The sequence below is a fragment of the Myodes glareolus genome, chromosome 1 (genome assembly GCF_982192425.1).
Source record: "Myodes glareolus chromosome 1, mMyoGla1.1, whole genome shotgun sequence".
Lineage (NCBI taxonomy): Eukaryota > Metazoa > Chordata > Mammalia > Rodentia > Cricetidae > Myodes > Myodes glareolus.
Window position 1 is genome coordinate 57,008,134 of NC_142026.1, and position 12,707 is coordinate 57,020,840.

The following is a 12,707-nucleotide window of genomic DNA, read 5'->3' on the forward strand; positions in this document are numbered from 1 at the left end:
AACCTTGGCCATGATTATCAAACACAGAAACAACAGCTCAGCCCGGCACAGTGGTACACACTGATGATCCTAGCACAGGGAAGGTGAGAGACGGCTACGCCACCAGTTCCAGGCCAGTGGGGGCTACATGAGATACTGTCTCAAAACAAGATGGAAACAAGCAAAAAGGCAGAGCCTGCGAGATTTCTGAGTGGGTAAGGTCCCTGCTGCCAGCCCTGACAATCTAAGTTCAATCCCTAGGTCCCATGTGGTAGAAAGAGAGAACAGACTCCTGCAAGTGGTCCTCTGACCTCTACATATGTGTCGGGGTCTAGGCACATGTGCACACACTTAAATAGATGTGATAATGTGTGTGTTTTGTTTTGTTTTGTTCTCAAGACAGGATTTCTCACTGTAACAGCTCTGGTTGTCCTGGAACTCACTTTGTAAGACAGGCTGGCCTCAAACTCAGAGATCCACCTGCCTCTGCCTCCTGAGTGCTAGGATTAAAAGCGTGTGCCACCACCAGCAACAATTAAAGAAAAAATTTTAAAGACTGAGTCATGAGGCTGGAGAAATAGCTTGGCAGTTAAGAGCACTGACTGCTCTTCAGAGGACTCGGATTCAGTTCCCAACACCCACGTGGCAGTTCACAACTGTCTGTAACTCCAAAATCTGACATACATGCAAGGAAAACACCAATACACATAAAATAAAGATAAATAAATTAATTTTTACAAAAAGGAATGAATCACAAACCTAAGAAAACAAAAACAGCTATAACTCTATCAAAGCTCTTGTCTGACTGAGGGCTGGGGTTTGAGCCCAAAGCTGCTTTGTTTTTAAGCCATGGGCCCTGCTACCATAAAATCTTCCTCCAGCAGCAAAGGAACACTGCCATAGCCTATGGGCCAAATGTCTCAATTCCCTGTGTGTCCTGTGTCAGACACAAGCTAAGTGCTGAAAGGAAGGGCCTGTTGTGATCACCTCTTAACAGTTAGGGAAACTGAGGCTCTGACCTATGAACTGATTATTCCTGGCAAGGCAAAAGACAACAGTGAGGTTTGAAACCCATCCTATCCAGCCTGACTTGCCTAGCCCCCTCAGAGAAAGGGGAGCTCCCAGGAAGGCTTTTCTTCCCTTTCTGCAGCCTGGAGGCAGAAGCCTGAATAAGCAGGGCAGTCACCCCGTGGCTCTGCACCCTCCCTCCTTGAGAAGCCTGCTGTGCCCTGTACTCCCTGTTGCCACCACCTCCCTGGCAGGCGTCCCAGGCGAGCCTCTTTGCTGAGCTTCAGTTAATAGCAGATACCAGGCTGCCTTGCCCAGCCTTGCCAGCAGCTCATTGCCCCAGTCCACAGCAGAGTCACCGACTACCTGCTGCCGTCACACCGAGACGAGACTTTACCTTGCGTTCCCTCTCTACCCTGCAGGTACGCAGCCACCCCACACCCGCTACTGTCTTTTGACCCTCACTTTATCCACGATGGGATGTCCAGCGGTGACTCCTCTTCAGGTGGCCTGACTAGCCAGGAGAGCACCATGGAGCGCCCAAAACCAGGTAAGGCGTCCTGGGCCCCAGTGCCACCTGCCTCTCCCCCAGAGCCTCTCCCTGATGATCTCACAGGTGACTTCCCTTCTTAGCTGGCTTTGGACTGTGGAGACTATAAAAGCAGGCCGTGTCTACTTTGCTCATGTGCTTCTGAATTCTGTGGCTCTACGTCATGCTAGTGCCAGGCAGCCATGTGACTGAATGTCGTGTGGGATTTCTGGCTTCAGTATTCTTTTGTCTGAATACACCCCACTCCTGTGCTTGAGGGATACTGAGGGGACCAGTTCGAGGCTGTTTAGAAATATCTTTGTCTATCTCTCCATGAGCCTGTGTTCCTAGGCATAGAATAGCTGGATCATGTATTTGATTTCATAAGAAACTGCCAAACCACACCCCAGAATGTTGAACCGTTTCCACTCCTACCAGTGACATGGCTATGTGTCCTCAGCAACCTTTCTGTTTGGACCATCGGAGTGGACATACAGTGCTAGAATGGTGTGGTTTTCTCAGTATCTTTCTTTTAGTTCAGTTTTATTAAACTTCATGTATTTGTTCATTTACTTGGGGAAATCTTATTATGTAGCCCAGGGTAGCCTGACATTCATTGTGTAGCTGAGGATGGCCTAGACTTCTTGATTCTTCTTGTCTGTGCCTCATAAGTACTAGAATTACAGACACTCATGACCACACCATTGGGTCTGATTCTATTTTTCTGACCAATGGAATTGAGCATCTTTTATACACACACACAGAGAGAGAGAGAGAGAGAGAGAGAGAGAGAGATCAAATATGATTATGGATTGTGTACCTGCACCACTTGGATGAATACTTTAAACATAACCTCTTGTAACAATCTTGAAACCCCTTTGATTAGCAGTCGGGTGGGTTCCAAAGGAAGATGGCTAATGAAGTGTTAGAAAGGGGAGGTGGAGAGGCAGACACCCTCGTGGAAGAGGAGTCCCAGGCAGCTGGGAAAGGTGACCTCAGCCACATGCCCAGGATTAGCATCAGGGAGAACTCAGTACAGTGTGTGGGTGTCCTGAACCAGGGATAGTGGTTCAGCCTCAGGCAGGGGGTGACTTGTCCCCACTGTGCATCTCTCTGCTGCATGGAGGGCGAAGGGCACCATTCCTTCCTCCACAGTCGGGTCCTGCCTGGTGCTGTTTCCAAGACAGATTTGCGTCTATTTTATTTCCCACTCCATTCAGAAGAGGAGAGGAATGCTTCCTGGCTCTCTTGTCACAGCAAATTGCAAAGTGGGGAGACTTGTCCAGCAGTCAGCATAGGCTCCAGATGGGGGTCATGAGGCCTGACTGTTTCTCTTCTGTTCCCTAGAGCCCCAGTACCTGCTTCCTTCCCTGAGACCTTATTATATGGTGACTAACACCTTCCCTGACACACATACACATGCGCACGCGTGTACACTGGGAAGAGCTGTGTTAAGAAATCATTAAGAAGTTTAGAGTATGTGGAAGACCCAGAAAAGAGAGAATTCAAGAAGAGTGGCAAGGAATGGCAAGGACCCGGAGCAGTGGCAGACACAGGGCTTGCCCATCTTCCGTGCAATTGATCAGTCGTGACATCAGCAGCCTGGTTTGTGTAGTCGCCGTGTGCCTGGCTTGTACTAGGTGTCCCACGTTCCCTTCCACTGAGTCACAGCAGCGGGCACCATGCCTGCCCTCCTGCAGGCATGAGGCAGGTGAGGCCTGGAAGGGTTGTCACTTACCAGAGGTTCTGGCTGGTGAGTGGCATAATTGAAATTTGAACCGAAGCCTGTTGGATCACCCACTATGCACAGGGTGTGGATGCAACATGTGTTTCCTATACCATAGAGCACCCAGGTTGAGAAAGTGTCTGCTAGACCCTTCCCATCTTCCTCAGCAGGAATATGGGCTCTGCAGTCCCCTGGACTGCCCTTGGGACTTTAGCTTCAAGCTGGAAGCTCATGCTCCCATGAGCCCAGCTGCAAGTTTCTGATCGACACAGGACCTCTGTGGTGACTTCATCCCTTGAGGGTCTAATGAGTCATGCCTACCAGGCCCCAGGACGGCCTGTCCTTAGGATATTTTCCAAACCCTTACAGTTACTGCCGGTTGCTGACAGGCTGGGAACCCCAGAAAGATGGAGGACTGGGCAGCATAGACTCTGACCTCCACTTCCTGTCTGACCATTTCTGATTGTGTGATCTTGAGCCAGTTCCCTAGCCTCTCTGAGCCTTGCTAGCACCCTGCTATTCAAGGTAGTTCCAATGCCCACTTCAGTAGTTCTAGGACTGTCCAGCAAACTGATGTATGCAGCCAGGCATGGCGGTACATGTTTTCAGCCCAACGCTGGAGAGACTGAAAGAGTAGCATCAGAGTGAGTCCTGGGCCAGCTTGTCCCCAGGGACATGTGCATACACATACAAATAAATGAAGTAATAATTTTTTTTCATTTATTTATTATTTATTTATTTATTATGTGTACAATAGTCTTTGTGCGTATACGCCTGCAAGCCAGAAGAGGGCACCAGACCTCATTACAGGTGGTTGTGAGCCACCGTGTGGTTGCCGGGAATTGAACTCAGACCCTTTGGAAGAGCAGGCAAAGCTCTTAACCACTGAGCCATCTCTCCAGCCCCCAGTAGTAAAATTTTTAATAAATGAATGCAGGACTATAGAGTTGACTTGATAAATGAAAACAGTTATCTCACAAACCTGATAACCTCCATTAGATCCCTAGAACCCACACAGAAGACCAGATGCAGGGTTGTGCATCTGTAATCCAGATATGCATATCTGCAATCCAGATGTGGTGTGCATCTGCAATCCAGATGTGGTGATGTGCATCTATCTGTAATCCAGATGTGGTGATGCGCATCTGTAATCCAGATGTGGTGTACATCTATAATCTATCGGTGGTGGTGTGCACCTGTAATCTTAGCGTTTGTACAGCAGGATGGAAGACAGTGACAGGAGAATTGTCTAGAAGCTCAGGCCAGCTAGCTTGGAATGAAGCAAAAGAAAGAACAAGAGACTCCCACCTCAGTAACGTGGAAGGAGAGAACCGATTCCCAAAAGCTGTCCTTGACCTCCACACATTTATCATACCACTCAAGCGCCCACACTCTCACACAGAGAGTGGAGAAATAAATAAAAGTTTAAAAAAGCTTGAAAGTCTCCCACTCCATCAATGAGGTTAAAGAATCTCCTAGAATGATGGGAAGGAAATGAACATGTTATGTACAAAGAGATACTCCAGGTGACCATACATGGCAAGTGTGCTTGCCCTCCTTGGGGGACAGTGATGGAAGGTCATATGCCTTACTGAGTTAACCACATAAGGCTCTCAGAGTGCTTCCTGGCACTGAACACATACTAGTAAATGTCCCCTGCTGCTAAGTGCTGCTATAGCCCAAGATATGCATTGGTAGCTCCTGCAGAGCAGACAGGTTAGTCAGAATGGAACCATGCAACCAGGATTTAGGGTAAATTCTTCAGGTCCTGGCCTGTATCACCCTAACCACCAGTGTCTCTTCTTTTCCTGCAGAGCCTCTGTGGCACGTGCCGGCCCAGGCACGGCTCTCAGCCATGGCTGGAAGCAGTGGCAGCAAGCATCCCTCCAGGCAGGACGCAGCTGGCAAAGATTCTCCCAATAGGCATTCCAAAGTGAGTCTGTGCCTCGCCCTGCCCCACCCTACCCTGTCTCATCCAGGGAGTGAGGCCTGTAGTGACTGGCTACCACCTGGCATCTTTCCTGGGTACATGGTTGATGAGGGCTGGGCGACTTTCCCTGGGTGTGGCCTCTGGTGGGCACATCCTCAGCCTTAGGCATATTCCCCCCTACAGGGAGCTAAGTAGCATCCTGGCTCCAACCCTCAGCCGAGTAACTCGACAAATCTTTCCTTCCTCTTTGTTTCTACGTCCACCCTGGATTTCAGTGACCTTATGCCTTAGGAGGTCGGTCTTTCCCCAGAAGGATGCAGTTTAGGTCAGCAATGGGCAGTGTGGCACAGGGTGAATCAGGGACTCAGACTCCCTCTGTTACATGCAGACCCTGTGGACCAGGCCTCCAAACCCTGTACTGGGCCCCTCTCTGGGATCTGCATTATTGCAGTACTAGGGTAGGAGGAAGAGAGGTTCGAGAGGGATTTTTCAGCCCAGGCCAGAGATGGAATGAGTCACTTCTACCTACATTGCAATGGCTAGGGCTTCATCTCTGCCAAGAAAGCAGGAAACTGTATACCTAGTTGTTCTTGGCAACCTCATTCCACATGCTGAGCATTGGGAGCATAGTGGTAAGGAGGACAGAGGAGCCACTGTCCTCTAGGAGCTCACGTCCCGGGGCTGCAGTCAGTGAATGGACAGAAGCATTTATGACTTGCTAAGAAAGCCCGGTTGCGGACTGCTTGACAGGCACGGCTGCCTTGGGTAATACCGTCAGCAGGGCCCGGGGAGTGTGTCTTAGTCAGGGTCACCACTGCTGATGCAGAGACATGGAGACGATGCTCACTGGCTTGCCTCCCGTGACTTGTTCCACCTGCTTCCTAGGAGAACCCAGGACCACCAGCTCAGGAATGGCACCACCCACAGTGTCTGTGGTGGTGTCTCCCCATCAGTCACTTCCCCATCACACTGTCCTGCAGGCTTGCCTACAGCCTGATCTTCTGGAGGCATTTTCTTAGTTGAGGCTCCCTCCTCTCAGATGACTGGATTGTGTCAAGATGACATAAAACTATCTAGCACAGGAGGTGACTTTGAAGGAAGTTAGGAAAGAGCCATAAAAAAAGCTGAGAGAAGAGTGTCACAGCCTGGGAGCTGCAAGTGTGAAGGCCCTGAGGCTGTGCCTGGCACAGAGAACAGCAAAGCGTGGTCTAGAGAGACAGGGAGATGATGCTAGACACAGAACATGAGTACCATGGTAAGGACTCTGGCCTGTCCCCTGTGATTCCATACAGCAGCTCACAGCTCTCCTCTGGGCACAGGTGGGGAACAAATGAGCTGGGGAGATGGAGAGGAGGGTGCTGTAGTGGCCCTGTGGGAGGGGTGGCAGCCAGGACCCAGGGAGAACAGGGGAGGATGCCATCATGACAGTTCCAGCCCGTGTCTGCAATACGCAGACAGCAGATTTGCAGGGCAGGCACTGAGAAGATGGAGGTACCATTGTGAAGGAGGGAGGTGGGACTAGGAGGGGACCCCAGACCTCAGTTTAAGAAGCATTTGTTTTGGGATGTGTTGATCTGAGCATCAAATGATCCGGGCTTTTTGTCACACACCTATATTTATAATTGTATAAGCTGAAGCAGGGAAGAAGTAAATCACTTGTCTAGGGTAACTGTACCAATAGTTATGTACCAATGATGTGGACATGCCTGGCTTTGGGGTGCCAATGTGGGCAGAGGCTCCCACCCCTAGAGTCGAGGTGACACAGCTGCCTTGCTTTCCAGGGTGAACCTCAGTACTCAAGCCATTCCAGCAGCAATACCCTCTCTAGCAATGCCTCTAGCAGCCACAGTGATGAACGATGGTTCGACCCTCTGGACCCCCTGGAGCCAGAGCAGGACCCCTTCTCCAAGGGTGGCTCCAGTGACAGCGGCATCGACACCACGCTCTACACCTCCAGCCCCAGTTGTATGTCCTTGGCCAAGGCACCTAGGCCAACCAAGCCTCACAAGCCTCCTGGCCTTTGTGGCGGGGGCCGGGAGGCAGCCGGAAGACCCCACCCTGCAGACCGACGGCGGGAAGTCTCTCCTGCACCCGTGGTAGCTGGCCAGAACAAGGGCTACCGGCCGAAGCTGTACTCCTCAGGCTCCAGTACCCCTCCAGGCCTGGTCGGGGGCAGCCGAGACCCACCAAGGCAACCCAGGTGAGACCACACGCCAGCTCCAGGTCTTCCAGGAGACTCTGACCACAACCCTACTGACAGCTCTTTCCCCAAAACTTGCTTGCTGATAATTGTATCGCTTGAAGAGTTGGGATGGAGGGCACACACGGCTCCATCAGCCTCCAAAAGTCCAGACGGGGAGAGAAGCCCACTGTGTCTCTATCTTCCTCTGTCTCTGGTTCTCTCTGACCTCTGTCTTCTCCCTTCTCTGCTATCTATGACCAACGATTTTTAATCTGTGAGGGTTTCAGATCTTTCTGTCACAAGTCTGTTTGTCTGTGGCTCAAAAACAATAGGGACATAACAGTCTTCTGACAGAGCCCATAGAGGTCGAGTAGGCTGCCGTGTGACTTGATGGGCCTCCAGGACTGGCCTCTGGCTTCTTGTTCTACTGCTCTTACCATGCTGGCAGGCTCTCTGGTCTCAAGATGGGGTCCGAGAACAAAGGGGAGCTGCATCTTCTCTGCTCTCCTTTGTATGGAGAAAGCAAATGCTCCCCCAGAACCGTCCACAGCTGGTGGTATCATGTGACTGTCACAGCCACACTGAGATCCACAAAGGCACATCTTGGCCTTCTAGCCTCTGGCTTTGGGCAGTACCCCCAGGCCCCACCCTGATCAACTCAAATTGGTGTCCCATTCCAAAACCTGAGTTCTGCCTCGGTGGGTTGGATGGGGTGCAAGCATATGCACTTTTTAAAGCTCTTCGCTGTCAGTGGGTGCAGTCTCGGGACCATACTTTGGGAAGCTCGAGTAGGGAGGCAGATTGGGGAATAACAGCAACCTCAGCCCGCAGTCTGAACCCACACAGTTGGTGCGCCTGAGACTGCAGCAAAGGGTCTGCCAGAGAAGGGAGGCAGAGTGTTCGGTAGAAGCTGCAGCTTGGTCCCTTCCAGGTGCCCTCTGGCATGCTTACTAGAGCCCACAGCTTCCCTTCCCTGACTGCCTGAGCCCAGAACCCTCATCCGAACTCAGGGCCTTCCTGGGATAAAAGGCTTCCTGGTACCTGAGCCTGTGAGCCCGTGGACTCTACAATTCACTATATGATCTCATGCCTTTTTTTTCTTTTTTAATTTATTCATTTATTTATTTTAAGACAGGGTCTCTTATGTAGCTCTGACTGACCTGAAACTCCCTATATAAACTTCAAACTCAAGGTGATCCACCTGCCTTTGCTTTTTAGTGCTAGGATTAAAATGGCTGGCTTTTTTCATTTTCTTTTTCCTTTAACCATGTATGGGTATTTTGCCTGCATGTATGTCTGTGCACCCAATGCATGCCTGCTGCCTAAGGAGGCATTAGGTCTCTTGGAACTAGAGTTACAGGTGGTTAGGAGCCACAGTGTAAATTCTGGGAATCCAACCTGGGTCCTCTGGCAGTCAGTGCTCTTAACCCCCGAGCCCTCCCCAGGTCTTAGCCATCGCTAGGTGCAGTCTCAGGACCACATTTTAAGAAGCACAAGTCGGGAGGTGTGTGGGGAGAGAGCCGTGTTTCTGCACGGAAGGAGTTGGGCTCCACACAGAGCCTCTCATCAGCAGCACACTTTGGTCTGCTCCAGCCATGAACTGTTGAACATAGCTTCGTCCTTGCCAGAAGGATTTCCTGACTCCTCCAAAGGGCTCCAACAAATTTGAAAACCCCCATCGTTAGACTGGGGATGTACAGTGCTTGCCTAGTGATTGTGAGGCCCTGGGTTCAAATCCCAGAACTACAAGAAGAAACAGGAAAATTGAGAAAGAGAATAGAAAACCAGCAGGTCGGAGTGCCTGTATTCTCAGCTGCCCTGATCTGAGGGAGCCCAGGAGGGTTGCCATGGAGACAAAGAAAAAGACAGTGAGGGAGCTATCTTGGGCCACCTTTCTAAACAAGTAGTTCTTAACTTCTGACCTCACTGACTGCTTTACTTCACTCATTCATTCAGCATCTGTGTCTTAGAGATCTGTGCGGCCTATGTAACTCCGGCCTGAATGACAGTCCAGCTATCACTCAGAACAAGGGAGAGCTGTGCCTACTGAACAGTGCAGGGATGTGGGGCCAAGAGAGCATAGCAGGGCATTCTCAGCCTGTTGTGGTCCCTGTTCTTGGCACATTGGTGGGAGCTGGACCTGGTAGAACAGGCCTGTAACCTCAACCACTTATGAGACTGAGGCAGAATGATCACAAGTTCAAAGCCAGCTGGGGCAGCTTAGTTGGACTCTGTTTCAGAGCAAACACAGGTTAAAAGTGGGCTGGAGGTGTAGCTTAGTGTTTGCCTCATTGTTGAGCGAGGTTCAACCCTTAGCACTGAAAAAAATTTGTAGGATTTTGAGATCCACGATATAAAGGCAGTAGCAATGCCAGGCATGGATGGTGGGTAAGGCAGCGGGGTGGGAACAAATTACCCCGCATCTGAGAGAAGTGGAGGGAGTGAGAGGAGGGGAGCCCCACTATACAAGTGGGCCCTGGTGACTGGGAGCTTTAATTTGCATATAGACAATTGATGCTCATTGCAAATCATTCTCATCTACTCATTAACGCTGCTTCCTGAAGTTTTCTCCTAGGCAACGGGTTTTAGTGTGGAACAGCATTTCCCAAAATGGGGTGCTTGAGGTGATCTGGGTGGAAAGAGGAAGGAGATGTTTTCTCTTAAATGGATATATGTTTCCTTAGGAAGCAGCAGCGCTGCCAGCCCACCCTGGTTGTACGGACACTGCCTTGGACCAGAGATAAGATGGCCTCTTTGCTCTCTCCTCTGTGGGGGTTGGGAGTAAGGGCGTATCTGTTTTTGAAACTGGACCTTTCTCTGTAGCCCAGGTTAACCTCAAACTTGTGGTAATCCTCCTGCCTCTGCCTCTGAGGTGCTGGAAGTACCACTAAGTTGCCACCACACCACGTTAGGACTGAGATAATATAAAGGAACGTATTCAGCCAGGTGTAGGATGCAAACCTGTCGTCCCAGCCCAGGGAAGCCTAAGTAAGGCAGGGGGATCATGAGGTCTAGACCACATGGCAGAAGCATATCTCACACATACACACACACAGGTGCGACGAGTTGTAGTGAGTTGTCAGTGTCCCCCACCGCACTTTTCCCGCCCTCCTAGTTTTCATGTTTCCATGGGCACGCAAATGTTCCCTATACAGTGTTGGGCCAGACCTGGTCTCAGAAGACCCCAGGCACCCCTGCCACCTGCTGACCACATCGTCCCTGGTAGCAGATGGCTCCACAGCCTTCCGCATCTACTATTGTAGGTCCAGTCCTTGGGAATATCAGACAGCATCGTACTTGAACCCAGTACCTAGAGAGCAGGTGGTGCTCTTGTCTGTACAGGCCTGTCGGGAGAGTTCAGTCCCTTGTCTCCACCCCACAGCACTCTGTTTCCGACATCTTGCTGTTTATTCATGAGCAAGTATATGTGTGTCGGGCCTGGTGCTGTCTTGCCTCAAGGAGACAACAGGCAAATGGTAACAAAGTCATGGGTGAGCTGTGCTAATAGGCCGCCTCAGAGAAGGCTGGCAGCATGTTTTCAGTCTGGGTTGCAGTTACGTGGGTGCTTGTGTTGTGTTTTTTTATTTTTATTTTTGGTGAGGGTGGGTGTAAGGCGTTGTTCCTGGGAATCAAACCCAGGTCTTGTACATGCTAAACCCCATAGCGCTGGCTATGGACACTGACAGAAAACAGCCAGGCCTGGTGGGACAGGTGCAGCTAATTCAGCACTCTGGAGCTGATGCAGGATTGTCATTTCTGGGCCAGCCTAGGGTACATAGTGAGACCTTGCCTCAAATTTAAAAAGCAGAAGAGAAAGATGGGGTTATAGAGGAAGTTCTCAAGAGGGAGAGCGGTGGGTACAGAGGACTAGGGCTTGGGAAGATGATAGAGCTGGCATGACCCTGAGCACAGGCCCGACAGGCCAGGGAGGTGAAGGCACTCCATTGCCAGTGTGGATTTGATCCTAAAGGCCAAGGACATCCAGGAAAGGTTTTGGGAGAGGAGACTGGGCAGATCTGTGCTCCTTCTTCTAACTGTGTTTGTGTATACTATGTACCATACAAGCCATGGTGCGTGTGAAGGTGTCAGAGGGTAGCTTTATGAAGTCATTTTTTTTCTTTCCACCTTTCCATGGGTTGCAGGAATCCAATTCAGGTCACCAGGCTTGCATGGCAAGTGCCCTTATCTGCTGAACTGGCTCCCTGGCCCCAGATCTGGCCTTTGAAAAGGCAGTTTGGGGGCAAGACTGGAGGTGGAGTTCCTGGGAGGGTGAGGCTAACTTGGAGAGGGTGCGGGCTTGGAACAGATGTTTGGGAGGTGAGCTGCTGCTAGTCACTGTAAGTGAGGAGCGGTGGCTACTCTGGGTGGAGTGGGAGCAGCTGGAGAAGCCCGTTCCTCCGACTAGCCAAGCTCAGCTCTTAGACATTGTTCTAGATACCTTGGTGCTCTAAGGAACAGAGTCCAGTCCCCCCTCCCCTTTGTGAGGCTGACATTCTACTGCAGAGAGGAAACAGATGGACAGACAACAACCAAATGATACACAGATGGCGACCAAGGCTGAGGAGAGAGATGAAGAGGCAGGCAGTGTCTTGATTTGTCATAGAAACAAGGGTCCTGGCAGCCAGACAGCAAATGTCAGGACCTAACTCGCCTGTTTTGCAGTACTCTGAGAATATCAGGTGACCAAAGAGAGTAGGACAGATAGCCAAAGAAAGCATGATAGGAGGTCAGATTGGCACGGGGCAGGAGCCCTGCTCTAGCAGATTCAGTACTGTGGTCGGCTACTAAGATTTGATCCTGGGGGGCATGGGAGCCATAGAAGGTGACTGGGCCCATAAAGTGATAGGTGGGTGGGTGGATGGATAGATATTTTGTTTTTGTTTTAATATCACTCTGGCTGCAGGCCCGTAATCCCAATACTCAGAGGCAGAGATAAGAGGATCGTGAGCTGGAGGCCAACCTGAGCTACACAGTGAGACTCAGTCTTTAATTTTAAAGGAGGGGCCCTCCAGTCTTCTGAGAGAAGCAGGCTGTTTAAGGGAAGGGAAACTAGAGGACAGAATTTGAAAGCTGTCAGGAAGAGATGGGCCTGGCCACACCCAGAGAGGCCCCACCCACTTCCCTGGCCCCAACTCTTTCTTCGAAACCCACACAGCCTGTAGCAACTTGTGCAGGTCCATAACCTCAGCAACTTCGCAAACATTACCCTATCCCACCCCAGACACTCGTCATGGGAGCCCAACTGCCAAGCCCCTGCCAGGTGCTGGCGCCTGTCACAGGCACCTGAATGGCCCAGCAAGCCCAGACGCATGACTCCCTGGTCCCTGAACAGTACATATGCCAAAGTCTTTTG

General features: G+C 50.8%; 1 protein-coding gene across 5 annotated transcripts in view; it reads left to right on the plus strand.

The window, feature by feature from the left end:
- Positions 1-12,707, plus strand: part of Sipa1l3 (signal induced proliferation associated 1 like 3) — a 212,749-nt gene that overhangs the window by 172,852 nt on the left and 27,190 nt on the right. For all 5 annotated transcript variants that reach the window (XM_085695202.2, XM_048439305.3, XM_087907031.1 and 2 more), the window contains 3 exons: positions 1,410-1,537; positions 5,057-5,175; positions 6,954-7,372. In XM_085695202.2, coding sequence (XP_085551328.2) covers positions 1,410-1,537; positions 5,057-5,175; positions 6,954-7,372 — 666 coding nt within the window. The remainder of the gene's footprint in view (positions 1-1,409; positions 1,538-5,056; positions 5,176-6,953; positions 7,373-12,707) is intronic.